Source organism: Ammospiza caudacuta, chromosome 20 (assembly GCF_027887145.1).
Source record: "Ammospiza caudacuta isolate bAmmCau1 chromosome 20, bAmmCau1.pri, whole genome shotgun sequence".
Lineage (NCBI taxonomy): Eukaryota > Metazoa > Chordata > Aves > Passeriformes > Passerellidae > Ammospiza > Ammospiza caudacuta.
The window spans coordinates 9,874,948-9,892,121 of record NC_080612.1 but is presented as its reverse complement, the minus strand read 5'-3'; the positions used below and the strand labels follow the sequence as shown (position 1 = coordinate 9,892,121).

The 17,174-nt window shown below is 46.3% G+C and overlaps 1 protein-coding gene and 6 non-coding genes across 7 annotated transcripts in view; all 7 read left to right on the top strand.

Moving 5' to 3' along the window:
• Positions 1-17,174, top strand: part of TEX14 (testis expressed 14, intercellular bridge forming factor) — a 40,483-nt gene that overhangs the window by 2,042 nt on the left and 21,267 nt on the right. The window contains exons 2-8 of the mRNA XM_058817915.1: positions 7,792-7,906; positions 9,195-9,360; positions 11,790-11,926; positions 13,002-13,083; positions 14,097-14,227; positions 15,063-15,176; positions 16,591-16,714. Coding sequence (XP_058673898.1) covers positions 7,792-7,906; positions 9,195-9,360; positions 11,790-11,926; positions 13,002-13,083; positions 14,097-14,227; positions 15,063-15,176; positions 16,591-16,714 — 869 coding nt within the window. The remainder of the gene's footprint in view (positions 1-7,791; positions 7,907-9,194; positions 9,361-11,789; positions 11,927-13,001; positions 13,084-14,096; positions 14,228-15,062; positions 15,177-16,590; positions 16,715-17,174) is intronic.
• Positions 419-632, top strand: LOC131566698 (small nucleolar RNA U3). Its single transcript, XR_009275573.1, has one exon. It is a non-coding gene; the product is annotated as a small nucleolar RNA U3 (small nucleolar RNA).
• On the top strand, positions 1,459-1,672 carry LOC131566710 (small nucleolar RNA U3). Its single transcript, XR_009275585.1, has one exon. It is a non-coding gene; the product is annotated as a small nucleolar RNA U3 (small nucleolar RNA).
• LOC131566711 (small nucleolar RNA U3) lies at positions 2,653-2,865 on the top strand. Its single transcript, XR_009275586.1, has one exon. It is a non-coding gene; the product is annotated as a small nucleolar RNA U3 (small nucleolar RNA).
• Positions 4,224-4,437, top strand: LOC131566707 (small nucleolar RNA U3). The gene has a single exon (XR_009275582.1). It is a non-coding gene; the product is annotated as a small nucleolar RNA U3 (small nucleolar RNA).
• LOC131566696 (small nucleolar RNA U3) lies at positions 5,264-5,477 on the top strand. Its single transcript, XR_009275571.1, has one exon. It is a non-coding gene; the product is annotated as a small nucleolar RNA U3 (small nucleolar RNA).
• Positions 6,458-6,671, top strand: LOC131566697 (small nucleolar RNA U3). The gene has a single exon (XR_009275572.1). It is a non-coding gene; the product is annotated as a small nucleolar RNA U3 (small nucleolar RNA).

Sequence of the window (17,174 nt, the reverse complement as noted above, 5' to 3'; positions counted from 1 at the left end):
CCGGGGCTGTTCTCCTCTGCGGACCCGGGGCAGCGGCACACGGGCGGTGAGGGTCCCTTGTGTCCTGTCGCGACAGCCGTGACAGCGATGACAGCCCAAGCTCCGGCGGCAGCGTCACTTCTGGTTAGGAATGGGGGGGAGAGCGGGTAGGCGGGGCCGCGCCGGCGCGGGCTTGGGGAGCGTCTCTGATTGGCCATCGGGGGCAGAACATGCAGATCAGGGGGGCGTGTCCCCACCGCCGCCACGCGCGGCCGTTCCTCGGGGCCGCGGGCGCTCCCACAGAGCTCGGGGCGCGCTCCCGCGGCCGCGGGGCCTCGGCGGGGCCGCGCCGGCCGCTCCCGGCCGGGGGTTCGGGGCTCGCCGTGCGCTGGGCGCGGGTGGCGGCGGCAGGGGCGGGCGCGGCGGGGAGGGTTTGGTTAAGACTATACTTTCAGGGATCATTTCTGTAGTTGGTCACTAGAGGAGAGTGATCTTCCCTGATCGGCGTCACAAGCCACGAGGAGGAGCGAGGTGTTCTCTCCTGAGCGCGAAGCGGGCGGGCGGTGCTGCTTGGGCAGGGGCCGCTCGCCATTGATGACCGTTCCCGGCCCCGTGTGTGGGGCTCGGGAGGGAGAGAACTCGGGCTGAGTGGTTTGTGGCCCTTTTTTTATCATGGTCGAAAGATAGAATTTAATGCAAAGAAGCTCTGGTTCACCGGCTGGTCGCTTCCTGGATCCCGACCCCATGTGCCACAAGCACGTTATATAATTCCTTCCAGTGCAAATTGGAAGTTACCCAGCAGGCTGAGTCCCTCCAGCTCCCTGAACTGCTCCTCCTCAGATCCATGACCCTTCCCAAAATCTGATCCCTTCTCTGGACCCACTCCAGCCCCTTAAACGTCCTTCTGTTTGTGCTGGGGCCAAAACCGGATGCAGGATTCGAGTTGCGGCCTCACCAGTGCCGAGTACAGAGGACGGTCACTGCCCTGGTCCTGCTGGTCACACAACCGCCGGTACAAGCCACGTTCCACTGGCCTGCTTCGGCACTTGGGCACGCTGCCCGCTCTTGTGCACCCACTCTTGTGCGGCATGCCAGGGTCCTTTTCCTCCATGCAGCTTTCGGGCGACTTTTCCCGAATCCCGGCCCGTTGCCGATTCCGCCTCTCGTGACGCGTCCTGGGCCCAGCGCGGCGGCGGCGTCCCCGGTCGGGAAAGCGGGGCAGGAGCGGAGCCGGGCGGGCGCGCCTCTGATTGGCCAGCGGGGGTAGAACATGCAGATCAGGGAGGCGTGTCCCCACCGCCGCCACGCGCGGCCGTTCCTCGGGGCCGCGGGCGCTCCCACACGGCTCGGGGCGCGCTCCCGCGGCCGCGGGGGTTCGGCGGGGCCGCGCCGGTCGCTCCCGGCCGGGGGTTCGGGGCTCGCCGTGCGCTGGGCGCGGGTGGCGGCGGCAGGGGCGGGCGCGGCGGGCAGGGTCGGGTTAAGACTATACTTTCAGGGATCATTTCTGTAGTTGGTCACTAGAGGAGAGTGATCTTCCCTGATCGGCGTCACAAGCCACGAGGAGGAGCGAGGTGTTCTCTCCTGAGCGCGAAGCGGGCGGGCGGTGCTGCTTGGGCAGGGGCCGCTCGCCATTGATGACCGTTCCCGGCCCCGTGTGTGGGGCTCGGGAGGGAGAGAACACGGGCTGAGTGGTTTGTGGCCCTTTTTTATTGTGGCAAAAAAAAAGAATTGGACAGAGCCGAGAGGGATGAACAAGCCTTGTCTAGGGGCTTTTCCATCTCTCTCGTACACAACCCGCAGCCAGGCTCTCGCTGCAGGGCTCCGCAATGCACGATCCCCAAGGGAAGGCCCAGCAGCGAATTTAGATTTTAATGAGAGTATTGAGACCAATGGCATTCTCGACCCATCTCTTAGTGCAGGGCAAGGGGACTTCTTTAAAGTGCTGACCCTGCTGAACGGTGATGATCAGAGAATGACACGGGACTAAGGGGAGCCTGTTGCGGATTTATCTTTCATCACTTGTGGGAAGCCTGTGTTGGTCAGTTACAAATACCGATGGGCTTTAGGGAGAAACTGCTCCGTGTTTTGCCCTTTGTCGCGTCGGTCCGTGTTGCTCAGGCTGAGCCCAGAGATGTAAAGGCCGCAGTTTGTTCTTTCTGCTCCATGAATGCATTAATGCCACCCTGACAGCGTCGGAAAGGCTGGGAGCCAGCGCAGCGCCCCGGCGGCAAACCGTGCCGCGCTGGGGCTGCCGGTACCGGGGCTGTTCTCCTCTGCGGACCCGGGGCAGCGGCACACGGGCGGTGAGGGTCCCTTGTCTCGTGTCGCGACAGCTGCGACAGCGGTGACAGCCCGAGCTCCGGCGGCAGCGTCACTTCTGGTTAGGAATGGGGGGGAGCGGGTAGGCGGGGCCGCGCCGGCGCGGGCTTGGGGAGCGTCTCTGATTGGCCATCGGGGGCAGAACATGCAGATCAGGGGGGCGTGTCCCCACCGCCGCCACGCGCGGCCGTTCCTCGGGGCCGCGGGCGCTCCCACAGAGCTCGGGGCGCGCTCCCGCGGCCGCGGGGGTTCGGCGGGGCCGCGCCGGCCGCTCCCGGCCGGGGGTTCGGGGCTCGCCGTGCGCTGGGCGCGGGTGGCGGCGGCAGGGGCGGGCGCGGCGGGGAGGGTTTGGTTAAGACTATACTTTCAGGGATCATTTCTGTAGTTGGTCACTAGAGGAGAGTGATCTTCCCTGATCGGCGTCACAAGCCACGAGGAGGAGCGAGGTGTTCTCTCCTGAGCGCGAAGCGGGCGGGCGGTGCTGCTTGGGCAGGGGCCGCTCGCCATTGATGACCGTTCCCGGCCCCGTGTGTGGGGCTCGGAGGGAGAGAACACGGGCTGAGTGGTTTGTGGCCCTTTTTTTTATGTTGGTCAAAAAAGGAATCAATTCGCAAAGGCGCTCTGGTGACAAGTGCCACAAGCACATGTCCTCTAAATCCCTCCAGGGATGGCGACTCGGCCTCTGCCCTGGCCAGCTGTGCCCGTGCTTGACAACCTTTTCAGTGAATAAATATTCCCCAAATATCAAACTGAAATCTCCCCTGGTGCAACCTGAGGCCGTTTCCCCCTGACTTTTCCGTGCAGGAGGGACAGACCCCAGCTGCCTACATCCTCCTTGCAGGCCGGGGCAGGGAGGGTGACAGTCCCCCTGAGGCTCCTTTTCTCCAGGCAGAGCCCCCTCCGTCCCCTCAGGGCTCGGCAGGGAGAGAACACGGGCTGAGTGGTTTGTGGCCCTTTTTTATCGTGGTTAAAGAAAGAATTGGACAGAACAAAGTGGGATGAACAATCCTTGTCGAGGGGCATTTCCCTCTCTCGTACTCAACCCTCAGCCAGGCTCTCGCTACAGTGGCCTGCAGTGGGTGATCCCCAGGGGAGGGCCAGCAGCCACACGGATTTAGGCTTTATTGAGAGTATTCAGACCAGTGGCATTCTCGACTCATATCTTAGTGCAGGGGAGGGGGCCTTTCTTGTTTAAAAATGCTGCCTCTGATGAACGGGGATGATCACAGAGTGACATGGGACTAAGGGGAACCTGTTCGGGATTTCCCTTTCATCACTTCTAGGAAGTCCGTGTCGGTCAGGTTCCAAATTCTGATGGGGTTTAGGGAGAAACTGCTCTGTGTTGTGCTCTTTGTACCGTCGGTCCGTGTTGCTCAGGCTGAGCCCAGAGATGTAAAGGCCGGAATTTGTTCTTACTTGTCCATGAATGCCACCCTGTCAGCGTCGGGAGAGGCTGTGAGCCCGCGCATCGCCCCGGCGGCAACCGTGCCGCGCTGGGGCTGTCGGTACCGGGGCTGTTCTCCTCTGTGGACCCGGGGCAGCGGCACACGGGCGGTGAGGGTCCCTTGTGTCCTGTCGCGACAGCCGTGACAGCGATGACAGCCCAAGCTCCGGCGGCAGCGTCACTTCTGGTTAGGAATGGGGGGGAGAGCGGGGAGGCGGGGCCGCGCCGGCGCGGGCTTGGGGAGCGTCTCTGATTGGCCATCGGGGGCAGAACATGCAGATCAGGGGGGCGTGTCCCCACCGCCGCCACGCGCGGCCGTTCCTGGGGCCGCGGGCGCTCCCACAGAGCTCGGGGCGCGCTCCCGCGGCCGCGGGGCCTCGGCGGGGCCGCGCCGGCCGCTCCCGGCCGGGGGTTCGGGGCTCGCCGTGCGCTGGGCGCGGGTGGCGGCGGCAGGGGGGGGCGCGGCGGGCAGGGTCGGGTTAAGACTATACTTTCAGGGATCATTTCTGTAGTTGGTCACTAGAGGAGAGTGATCTTCCCTGATCGGCGTCACAAGCCACGAGGAGGAGCGAGGTGTTCTCTCCTGAGCGCGAAGCGGGCGGGCGGTGCTGCTTGGGCAGGGGCCGCTCGCCATTGATGACCGTTCCCGGCCCCGTGTGTGGGGCTCGGGAGGGAGAGAACACGGGCTGAGTGGTTTGTGGCCCTTTTTTTATCATGGTCGAAATATAGAATTTAATGCAAAGAAGCTCTGGTTCACCGGCTGGTCGCTTCCTGGATCCCGACCCCATGTGCCACAAGCACGTTATATAATTCCTTCCAGTGCAAATTGGAAGTTACCCAGCAGGCTGAGTCCCTCCAGCTCCCTGAACTGCTCCTCCTCAGATCCATGACCCTTCCCAAAATCTGATCCCTTCTCTGGACCCACTCCAGCCCCTTAAACGTCCTTCTGTTTGTGCTGGGGCCAAAACCGGATGCAGGATTCGAGTTGCGGCCTCACCAGTGCCGAGTACAGAGGACGGTCACTGCCCTGGTCCTGCTGGTCACACAACCGCCGGTACAAGCCACGTTCCACTGGCCTGCTTCGGCACTTGGGCACGCTGCCCGCTCTTGTGCACCCACTCTTGTGCGGCATGCCAGGGTCCTTTTCCTCCATGCAGCTTTCGGGCGACTTTTCCCGAATCCCGGCCCGTTGCCGATTCCGCCTCTCGTGACGCGTCCTGGGCCCAGCGCGGCGGCGGCGTCCCCGGTCGGGAAAGCGGGGCAGGAGCGGAGCCGGGCGGGCGCGCCTCTGATTGGCCAGCGGGGGTAGAACATGCAGATCAGGGAGGCGTGTCCCCACCGCCGCCACGCGCGGCCGTTCCTCGGGGCCGCGGGCGCTCCCACAGGGCTCGGGGCGCGCTCCCGCGGCCGCGGGGGTTCGGCGGGGCCGCGCCGGTCGCTCCCGGCCGGGGGTTCGGGGCTCGCCGTGCGCTGGGCGCGGGTGGCGGCGGCAGGGGCGGGCGCGGCGGGCAGGGTCGGGTTAAGACTATACTTTCAGGGATCATTTCTGTAGTTGGTCACTAGAGGAGAGTGATCTTCCCTGATCGGCGTCACAAGCCACGAGGAGGAGCGAGGTGTTCTCTCCTGAGCGCGAAGCGGGCGGGCGGTGCTGCTTGGGCAGGGGCCGCTCGCCATTGATGACCGTTCCCGGCCCCGTGTGTGGGGCTCGGGAGGGAGAGAACACGGGCTGAGTGGTTTGTGGCCCTTTTTTATTGTGGCAAAAAAAAAGAATTGGACAGAGCCGAGAGGGATGAACAAGCCTTGTCTAGGGGCTTTTCCATCTCTCTCGTACACAACCCGCAGCCAGGCTCTCGCTGCAGGGCTCCGCAATGCACGATCCCCAAGGGAAGGCCCAGCAGCGAATTTAGATTTTAATGAGAGTATTGAGACCAATGGCATTCTCGACCCATCTCTTAGTGCAGGGCAAGGGGACTTCTTTAAAGTGCTGACCCTGCTGAACGGTGATGATCAGAGAATGACACGGGACTAAGGGGAGCCTGTTGCGGATTTATCTTTCATCACTTGTGGGAAGCCTGTGTTGGTCAGTTACAAATACCGATGGGCTTTAGGGAGAAACTGCTCCGTGTTTTGCCCTTTGTCGCGTCGGTCCGTGTTGCTCAGGCTGAGCCCAGAGATGTAAAGGCCGCAGTTTGTTCTTTCTGCTCCATGAATGCATTAATGCCACCCTGACAGCGTCGGAAAGGCTGGGAGCCAGCGCAGCGCCCCGGCGGCAAACCGTGCCGCGCTGGGGCTGCCGGTACCGGGGCTGTTCTCCTCTGCGGACCCGGGGCAGCGGCACACGGGCGGTGAGGGTCCCTTGTCTCGTGTCGCGACAGCTGCGACAGCGGTGACAGCCCGAGCTCCGGCGGCAGCGTCACTTCTGGTTAGGAATGGGGGGGAGCGGGTAGGCGGGGCCGCGCCGGCGCGGGCTTGGGGAGCGTCTCTGATTGGCCATCGGGGGCAGAACATGCAGATCAGGGGGGCGTGTCCCCACCGCCGCCACGCGCGGCCGTTCCTCGGGGCCGCGGGCGCTCCCACAGAGCTCGGGGCGCGCTCCCGCGGCCGCGGGGGTTCGGCGGGGCCGCGCCGGCCGCTCCCGGCCGGGGGTTCGGGGCTCGCCGTGCGCTGGGCGCGGGTGGCGGCGGCAGGGGCGGGCGCGGCGGGCAGGGTCGGGTTAAGACTATACTTTCAGGGATCATTTCTGTAGTTGGTCACTAGAGGAGAGTGATCTTCCCTGATCGGCGTCACAAGCCACGAGGAGGAGCGAGGTGTTCTCTCCTGAGCGCGAAGCGGGCGGGCGGTGCTGCTTGGGCGGGGGCCGCTCGCCATTGATGACCGTTCCCGGCCCCGTGTGTGGGGCTCGGGAGGGAGAGAACACGGGCTGAGTGGTTTGTGGCCCTTTTTTTTATTGTGGTTCAAAAATAGAGCAATTTCCTAAACTCCGTCCTTACTCCGGTGTTAGGCCCATCATTCCCCCAGTCGTCCTCGGGCTCATCACCTTCCCTTAATAAAAATCTGGAATCAATTAGCTCATCACCTTGCAAATTATTCCAGATCGGAATTTAATTTCAGAGGAGAATCAATTATTTTGAATAAAATCAAAGCAACCGAATATTGGAATCACAAAGGTTTGTGACTGGAATAGAACCACCAGGGTTTGTTGCTTAAAGCAAATGCCCCATGCAGGGATCGAACTTGCGACCTTGCCATTATCAGCGCCATGCTCTGAACAATTACTAAAGAATAATTTACTTATTTATTAATACGATATCAACAACAACAATAGTAACAATAAACTTATTATTAATAAGCAACTATTCAAGAATAATTTACCTATTTACTAATGCAGTAGTAAGAATCATAATAAAATAATTATAATAAACTTATTCATTAACAAGTAATTACAAAAGAATAATTTACCTAATTATTAATACGATAATGACAATAACAATAATGATGACAATAATAATCTTATTAATAGGTAATTACTAACTAATTATTTACTATTTTAATAGTAGCAATAATAATGACAATAATAATGATGATAATAATCTTATTTATAAATAGGTAATTACTAAATAATAATTTGCTTATTTATTAATTCTGTCCTCTGTCATGTGTGCTCATCCATCTCTACTTATATATCCATCATTTGTACTTATACAGATGATCAATATATAGATATATATCCATATATATATTTCCATGTATATATATATATATATACTTACATATCCATCTGTCTAATTTAAACAGTACACATAATTCCTTACACAACTCATAAAAGCACCATTTGTTACTTACACATCCTGCATTTAAAACCCTCATGGACATGCAGTTCTTTCCCTTTAGAAAGTCACAAAAATATAATTTGCTGGTTTTTTTCCCCCCTCAATTTCTGCTGCTGGATTTTCGTACCTGCAGCAGCTCACAGCAGTGATGATGAACCATTAGCTTTTATTAAAACAAACAAATTTTTAATTAACATGGAATTTTGGGTTTCCTTGCAGGAATTTTTGTTGATGCTGTGAATTCCATGGGCCAGACCTGTCTGTTCACTGCTGCACTGCTGGGGCTGAGTAAAATAGTGGATGTGCTGCTGGAATACGGCTCAGATGCCAATCAGTTAAGTATCAAACTTTTTTTTTAATTAAAATTAATCTTCAAGTTGAAACACAATGTTCACTGGGCATAAATGAAGAAATGCATAAGATGCATGTTGGTATTTTAGCCAAACCTCCTCAGAGGTAAATATAGAAATAATTTTATTTTTTTCATGGTTTATTCTGTTATTTGGGGAGCACACAAACACTCCAGGAATGTAGTTTTTAAACCAAAGCTCCTCAGTGGTAAATATAGAAATAATTTTTCTATACATTATATATGTATATATATTTTTTTTATATATATATATACATATCTGTACATGGTATATATATACATATATGGTTTATTCTGTTATTTGGGGCATGAAAATCGTATTTTAACCAAAGCTCCTCAGAGGTAAATACAGAGATAATTTTCCTTTTTTTCATGCTTTATTCTGTTATTTGGGGCACACAGATATTTCAGGAATGTTGTTTTTTAACCAAAGCTACTCAGTGGTAAATATTGAATTTTTTCTATATTTTATACATAATATAAATATAAATATAAATATATGGTATATATACACATATTATTTATGCTGTTATTTTGGGGCACACAGATATTTCAGGAATGTTGTTTTTTAACCAAAGCTACTCAGTAGTAAATATAGAAATATTTTTTTCTATATTTTTTATATGTATATATATATATGTTTTTTTATATATATAAATATATATATATATAAATATAAATATATGATATATATATGGTGTGTATATATATATGGTGTATATATATATATATATATGGTGTGTATATATATATATATATATATATATATATATATATATATATATGGTGTATATATATATATGATTTATTCTGTTATTTTGGGGCACACAGATATTCCAGGAATGTTGTTTTTTAACCAAAGCTACTCAGTGGTAAATATAGAAATATTTTTCTATATTTTATATATATATGGTTTATATATATATATATATATATATATATATATATACACAAAAAATATATATATGGTATATATATATATGGGGTATATATATATGGTGTGTGTGTATATATATATATATATGGTGTGTGTGTATATATATATGCACACACACATATATATATGAATATATATATGATTTATTCTGTTATTTGGGCCATGAAAATTTTCTTTTATTTCATGGTTTATTCTGTTATTTTGGGGCACACAAGCACTCCAGGAATGCTGTTTTAATGTTGTTTTCATGCTGTTTTAGTGCTGTTTTCATGCTGGTTTTTTTCCCCCTGCTGATCATTCCCTGCTGTTCCCCAGTCGCTGCTATGACGGGAGCACCCCAGTGCACGCAGCTGCATTTTCGGGGAGCCAGAGCATCCTCAGCAAGCTGCTGGATGAGGGGGGAGAGCTCCGGGTGCACGACAGCCAGGGCAGAACTCCCCAGCTCTGGGCTCTGACAGGCAGCAAGGAGAGCAGCGCCCAGGTACGGCTGTGGGTGCTCATTCCTGGCTGGAATGGTCATTCCAAACTCCTCCTTTATCACAATGCTCAGGCATGGCTGGGGATGCTCATTCCTGGCTGGAATATTCATTTCAAACTCATCCTTTATCACAATAGTCAGGTATTGCTGAGGATGCTGATTCCTGGCTGGAATATTCATTCCAAACTCCTCCGTTTTCACACTCGGGTATTTCTGTGGGTGCTCATTCCTGGCTGGAATGATCATTCCAAACTCCTCTTCCCCATTAACACTATGCTCAGGTACGGCTGGGGATGCTCATTCCTGGCTGGAATGGTCATTCCAAACTCCTCCTTTATCACAATGCTCAGCTATGGCTGGGGATGCTCATTCCTGGCTGGAATATTCATTCCAAACTCCTCCTTTATCACAATGCCCAGGCATGGCTGTGGGTGCTCATTCCTGGCTGGAATGGTCATTCCAAACTCCTCCTTTATCACAATGCTCAGGTATGGCTGTAGGTGCTCATTCCTGGCTGGAATGGTCATTCCAAACTCCTCTTCCCCATTAGCACTATGCTCAGGTACGGCTGTGGGTGCTCATTCCTGGCTGGAATATTCATTCCAAACTCCTCTTCCCCATTAGCACTATGCTCAGCTATGGCTGGGGATGCTCATTCCTGGCTGGAATATTCATTCCAAACTCCTCCTTTATCACAATGCTTAGGCATGGCTGTGGGTGCTCATTCCTGGCTGGAATATTAATTTCAGACTTCTTCTCTATCACAACACTCAGGTATTCCTGTGGAAGTTAATTCCTGGCTGCAATATTCATTTCAAACTCATCCTTTATCACAATAGTCAGGTATTGCTGAGGATGCTGATTCCTGGCTGGAATATTCATTTCAAACTCCTCCATTTTCACACTCAGGTATTCCTGTGGAAGTTAATTCCTGGCTGGAATATTCATTTCAAACTCCTCCGTTTTCACACTCAGGTATTTCTGTGGAAGCTCATTCCTGGCTGGAATATTAATTTCAAATTCCTTCTTTATCACAATGCTCAGGTATGGCTGTGGAAGCTCATTCCTGGCTGCAGTGTGAATTTCAAATTCCTCTTCCCCATTATCATAACACTCAGGTATGGCTGTGGAAGCTGATTTTTGGCTGCAATATTAATTTCAAACTCCTCCTTTATTACAACACTCAGGTACTGCTATGGAAACTCATTCTTGGCTGCAATATTAATTTCAAACTCCTCTTCCCTTTTATCACAGTGCTCAGGTATGGCTGTGGATGCTCATTCCTGACTGCAATATTCATTTAAATCTCCTCCATTTTCACACTCAAGTATTGCTGTGGAAGTTCATTCTTGGCTGGAATATTCATTTAAAACTCATCCATTATCACAACACTCAGGTATTGCTGTGGAGGCTCATTCTTGGCTGGAATGTTCATTTAAAACTCCTCTTCCCCTTTACAACAGTGGTCAGGTATTCCTGTGGAAGCTCATTCTTGGCTGGAATATTAATTTAAAACTCCTCCTTTATCATAACACTCAGATATTGCTATGGAAGCTCATTCCTGGCTGAAATATTAATTTCAAACTCCTTCTCTATCACAACACTCAGGTATTCCTGTGGAACTTCATTCTTGGATGGAATATTCATTTCAAATTTCAAACTCTTCCCCTTTATCACAACACTCAGGTATTGCTGTGGAAGCTCATTCTTGGCTACAATATTAATTTCAAACCCCTCTTTTCCATTTTCACACTCAGGTATTGCTGTGGAAGCTGATTCCTGGCTGCAGTATTCATTTCAAACTCCTCTTCTCCATTATCACAATGCTCCTCTTAAAAAGGAACCTGCAATGGCAATTATTGTTCTGATTTTTTAAGATTTTCTACGCTTTTTGATGTTTACGTTCTTTCCACACACTTTCTGTAAATAACTTACTGTTTTACATTAAATATTTACATTTACTTATTGTTTTACCTTAACATAACTTTACATTTACGTTCCTCTTTTATAGAGGAAGAGAAATTTGATAGAAATTTGTTGTTTTGTTCAGTGTCATTGGAGAGGTGACACTTTCACCCTCCAATCCATTGTCATTTTTGGAAATCTGTAAATATTTGAGTCAGAAAAGAAACTTCCCTTTTTCCCTTAAGAACAGCAGTGTTTGTGTGTCGAGTTATTTCATGTCGTATAGTGACAACAATTTTCTCTGTGATTTTTCAAATTCCAACTGGGTGAAATTTCAAATTTTTCACCTGTTTGAGGTCAGCTTTTCTTCCATTTTCATCAAATTGATTTTGTGTTAATGCCTTTCTCAAAATTCCCATTTTGATATTGCAAGTAACCAATTATTCCTTCCAGTAATCCAGATTTATGAATTTAAAATGGTTCTTTTTCTTCTGAAGCTCTCTATTTTTATTGTTTTTATTGCCCAGATGCTGGAATTTATCCAGCAGTGCACCCTGCACATGCAGGCTGCCATTTGGAACCTTCCCTCTGATCTGCTCAGGAAAGTTGGCTCCTCAAAGGCCTTGATCTGCAGCCCCTCGAGGTTTGGTGGCCTTGTCCAAGGGTAAGGAGGGATTTTACTTCCATTTTCTGCTATTTTAAAATTAAAATAATTATAATTATATATGTAATATATATTTATTTTATATTTATTTGTGTATATTTATATTTATTTATTTTCCTATGAGTTAGTTTATATATTTATTTATATTTTAATTTTTATTTATTTCCTTAAATTATATATAAATATCTAAAATTTTATATATATTATTATTTAAAATTAGCAGGTTCATATATATTCCTGACAATAGCAGATTTAAGTCCACTGTGATTAATTTTATTTCTGTTGTCACAGCTCTAAACAGGAACTTGATAGTTATAAATATCTGTATAGTAATTAAACATATATGTGTAAATTAAACACAATATTATATATTATATATTATATATTATATATTATATATTATATATTATATATTATATATTATATATTATATATTATATATTATATATTATATATTATATATTATATATTATATGTTATATGTTATATAGTATATAGTATATAGTATATAGTATATATTATATAGTATATATTATATAGTATATATTAAATATTATATAGTATATAGTATATCGTATATCATATATTATATATTATATATTATAATATATATTACATATTATATTAATTAATATATCTGTTTATTAATTAAACCCTTGAAACCAGCATTAAAAGCACTGGATTTTAGTAGCCTTAAAGTGGTAGCAGGAAGATCACTGCAGATGTTTTTTAAGATCACTGCAGATGTTTTTTTGGGGGGTGTTCCCAACTGTTTCAGGAGTTTTTGTGTCAGATACTGGTGGGAAAAATAAAAAAGCAGTGCAGGATATGCAGTGTGTGTATAAGTATATTTATTGGTTATCTTGCCTTAAAGAAATAAATAAATATCATAAAAATCCATCCAAAAAGTTTTAATGAGCTGCGCAATAATTTAGAATTTTAACACCCACAATGTATTTTGGGACCAGTCAAATGCAGGGTTCTGGCAGAAGTTCTGCTTTTTTTCCCTTCTCTCTCTGCATCCAAGCCTTGGAATAAATAAATTACTATTATTGCTTTTGGTTTTGGTGTTTAGAAATGCTGAGGCTCCTCTGGGGAAATTACTGAAGGGACAACCCAGCGTGGCCAAGAACATTTACAGCTTTGGTTTTGGGAAGGTGAGGTGCTGTGGGAGGGATTTCCTGATGATATTGGAACATTTTCCCCAGAATCTGCTGCTCCTCACAGTAATTATCTGTGCTGTTTTAAACTTTTAATCTATTCTTATTTTTAACTTCTAGTGCATTCTTATTTTTAACTTCTAGTGCATTCTTATTTTCAACTTTTTAGCTTTTAGTGAATCCTTATTTTTAATTTGTAGTCCATTCTTATTTTCAATCTTGTAACTTTTAGTGTATTCTTATTTTTAACTTTTAGTGCATTTTTATTCTCACCTTTTAAACTTTTACTGCATTCTTATTTTCAACGTTTTAACTTTCACTGCATTCTTATTTCTAACTTTTAATGAATTCTTTATTTTTACTTTTAGTACATTCTTCTTTTCAACTTTCTAACTTTTAGTGCATTCTTCTTTTTAACTTTTACTGCATTGTTCTTTTTAACTTTTACTGCATTTTTCTTTTTAACTTTTAGTGCATTCTTATTTTCAACCTTTTAACTTTTAGTGCATTCTTATTTTCAATGTTTTAACTTTTACTTCATTCTTATTTTTTACTTTTAGTGCATTCTTATTTTTAACTTTTAGTGCATTCTTATTTTCAATGTTTTAACTTTTACTTCATTCTTATTTTTTACTTTTAGTGCATTCTTATTTTTAACTTTTAGTGCATTCTTCTTTTCTACTTTCTAACTTTTAGTGGATTCTTCTTTCCAACTTTTAGTGCATTTTTATTTTTACTTTTCATGCATTCTTATTTTTTGCTTTTTAACTTTTAGTGCTTTCTTAACTTTCACTGCATTCTTATTTCTGCTGAAAAGATGGGGGGGAAAAGCCCCATGAAGAGCCCAAATATTGAGGCCTTTGGTGCCTGGTTGGGTTTGGACCAGCAGAAATTCCTATTAAACATCACCTGTGGCATTTCCTAAGGGCTGGATCTGCTTTCTCGTGGAACTTTCATCCTTCCCAACGGGAACTGTTGCATTTTGCTGTTTCATTTTCCTGCATTTTCAGTTCCACCTGGCAGGCAGTGGCCACCTGGGCTACCTGGCCTCCCTCCCCATTATTGGGGACAGAGATGTGGTCCAGGCTGATGATGAGCCAGCATTTTCTTACCCCGTGGGGCCCTACATGATCATGACCAAGTAAGTGGAATTCAAGAGGTTTTTTTTTTACCCCCTCTTTGTGTCTGCAAAGCAAATTGTTGTACCAGTGATTTGTTTGGGTGATTTCCCATGTTTGTTCTGTGTTTATTTCCTGCTTGCACCTTGTTTGCTGCTGTTTATTGATTAATATCTGAGTCAGACTGATGGCTCAGAGGCCAAAAACAGCCCACGAGCAATATTAACCCAATTAAGGCTGATTACTGATGGCAGTGGTTCAGTATTGATCTTTTTTTTTTTGTGGTGGGAAATGTGTTTAGGGTTGCACAGATTGTGTTGTTCAGCATTTAATCCCTGTAAATCTTTGTCCAGGATTTCCTCTGCATAACCTGTGCTGAAATGAGAGTTGCAAGGGCAGGCTGAACATTCATTTAAAATCTTGTAATTATTCGTAATAATTACAACAATATGGTGTTTTCTAATTACTGTGTGTTAAGCAAGTGGTTGTCTCTCAGTTGATTTAATTGGTGATGTAATCTCCCCAAAACTCTGATTTGTGTCACTGATGACCTTTGGTGAAGGGAATTCCTTGTGGAAAGGGTGGGATTTTGGGCAGGGAACCTTTCCTGCTCCATCAGCCTTCAGCAGGACGAGTTTATTTATTGTCAGTTTAAAAAGAGCAAAATTTGAATTCCTGACAGTGGGAGGCAGCACCAGAGCACCACAGAAGAAATCTTAGAATTTTTGGTAAGAATTTTCTTGGTAAGAATAATAAAATTCTGGGTACATAACCACATAACTGGGGGAAAAATATTTAAAAGAAAGAGGGAAAACACTGCTGGAAGCATCTGGTGCAAATTCCTGTTGTTCTTTGCAGCCTGATGTGGGGAGGCAGCAGGGTGACAGTGAAGGAGCTGAGCTTCCAGCCCCAGCAGAACAGCTGGAAGCTGCGCCTGGCCGACCTGCTCCTGGCTGAGCAGCAGCACTGCAGGTGGGGCAGGGGCTGCTCTGGGGTGGGGGGAATGGGATTTACCTGGGAGGAGTGGGGTTTACCTGGGGGGAATGGGATTTACCTGGAGGGAATGGGATTTACCTGGGAAGAGTGGGGTTTATCTTGGGGGAATGGGATTTACCTCAAGGGAATGGGATTTACCTGGTAAGAATGGGATTTACCCAGGGAAGAATGGGATTTACCTGAGAGGAATGGAATTTACCTCAAGGGAATGGGATTTACCTAGGAAGAATGGGATTTAACTTGGGGGGAATGGGATTTACTTTGAGAGAATGGGGTTTACCACAGAGGAATAGGATTTACCTGGGGGGAATGGGATTTACCTGGTAAGACTGGGATTTACCCAGGGAAGAATGGGATTTACCTGAGAGGAATGGAATTTCCCTAAGGAAGAATGGGATTTACCTAGGGAAGAATGGGATTTCCCTGGGAGGAATGGGATTTACCTCGAGGGAATGGGATTTACCTAGGAAGAATGGGATTTACCTTGGGGAGAATGGGATTTACTTTGAGAGAATGGGGTTTACCACAGGGGAATGGGATTTACCTCAAGGGAATGGAATTTCCCTAAGGAAGAATGGGATTTACCTAGGGAAGAATGGGATTTATCTGAGAGGAATGGGATTTACCTAGGAAGAATGGGATTTCCCTAAGGAAGAATGGGATTTATCTCAAGGGAATGGGATTTACCTAGGAAGAATGGGATTTACTTTGGGGAAATGGGATTTACCTAAGGAAGAATGGGATTTACATAGGGAGGAATGGAATTTACCTGAGAGGAATGGTGTTTACATGGGAGGAACAGAATTTACCTTGTGGGAATGGGATTTCCCTGGGGAAGAATGGGATTTACCTTGGGGGGAATGGGGTTTATCTTGGGGGGAATGAGATTTACCTAGAGAAAAATGGAATTTGCCTTGGAGGAATGGAATTTGCCTAGGGAAGAATGGGATTTACCTGGGAGGAATGGGATTTACCTGGAGGGAATGGGATTTACCTGGAGGGAATGGGATTTACCTAGAGTATGGAATTTACCTTGGGGGAAGGGGATTTACCCTGGGGGGAATGGGATTTATCTAAGGAATAATGGGATTTTCCTGGGGAGAATGGGATTTACCTGGGAGGAATGGGATTTACCTGGGAAGAATGGAGTTTATCTTGGAGGAATGGGATTTACCTCTCAGCTGGGGTTGCACATCTTCCCCAGATCAGAAATACAATTTTCTTCCCACTCTGATCTTCTAAAATCAAATATTTCAGTTAAAAAAAATACATTTACACTAAAATACATTCCAACATTCGTGTGTCATATTGATAAAAGCACTCAGCAGGGCAGGACTTTCCTTCTTCTCATCTCAGATTTGTAAATTTGATTTTTGCTCTCCCTGTGCAGCAAACTGCGCCACCCTCACTTGCTGCAGCTGATGTCTGTCTGTCTGTCCTGCGACCTGGAGAGAACCCGTCTGGTCTATGAGAGGGTTCACTTTGGCTCTCTCTACAGCATCCTCCATGAAAGGGTAACTGCAGTGCTTGGATTTTAAATAATAATTCACCAGAAGTTTAGTGGCTAACATCTTTCCTCGAGAAGGCAAAATCCTCAGTGTGTATCTGAGTTTCTGGTTACATTTCTTATTTTTTAAATCAGCTTAAAAATTTAATTAATTTTAAAAAAAATTAAATTTAATCAATATTTTTAAATAAATTAATCCATTAAAATTTTAAATATTTTTTTTAAAAATTTAATCAATTAAAATTTAATCAATTTAAATTTAATCAATTTAAATTTAATCAATTTTTAAAAACTGAAAAATAAAATATAATATTAAAATTTTGGATTAAAAATTTTAAATGTAAATTTTAAATTTAAAACAAATTAATCTATTTTTAAAAATTAAAAAAAATAAATTAAGATTTAAAAATATTTTAAAATTTAAATTTAATCAGTTTTAAAAGCTTTAATCCATTTTTAAAACTGAA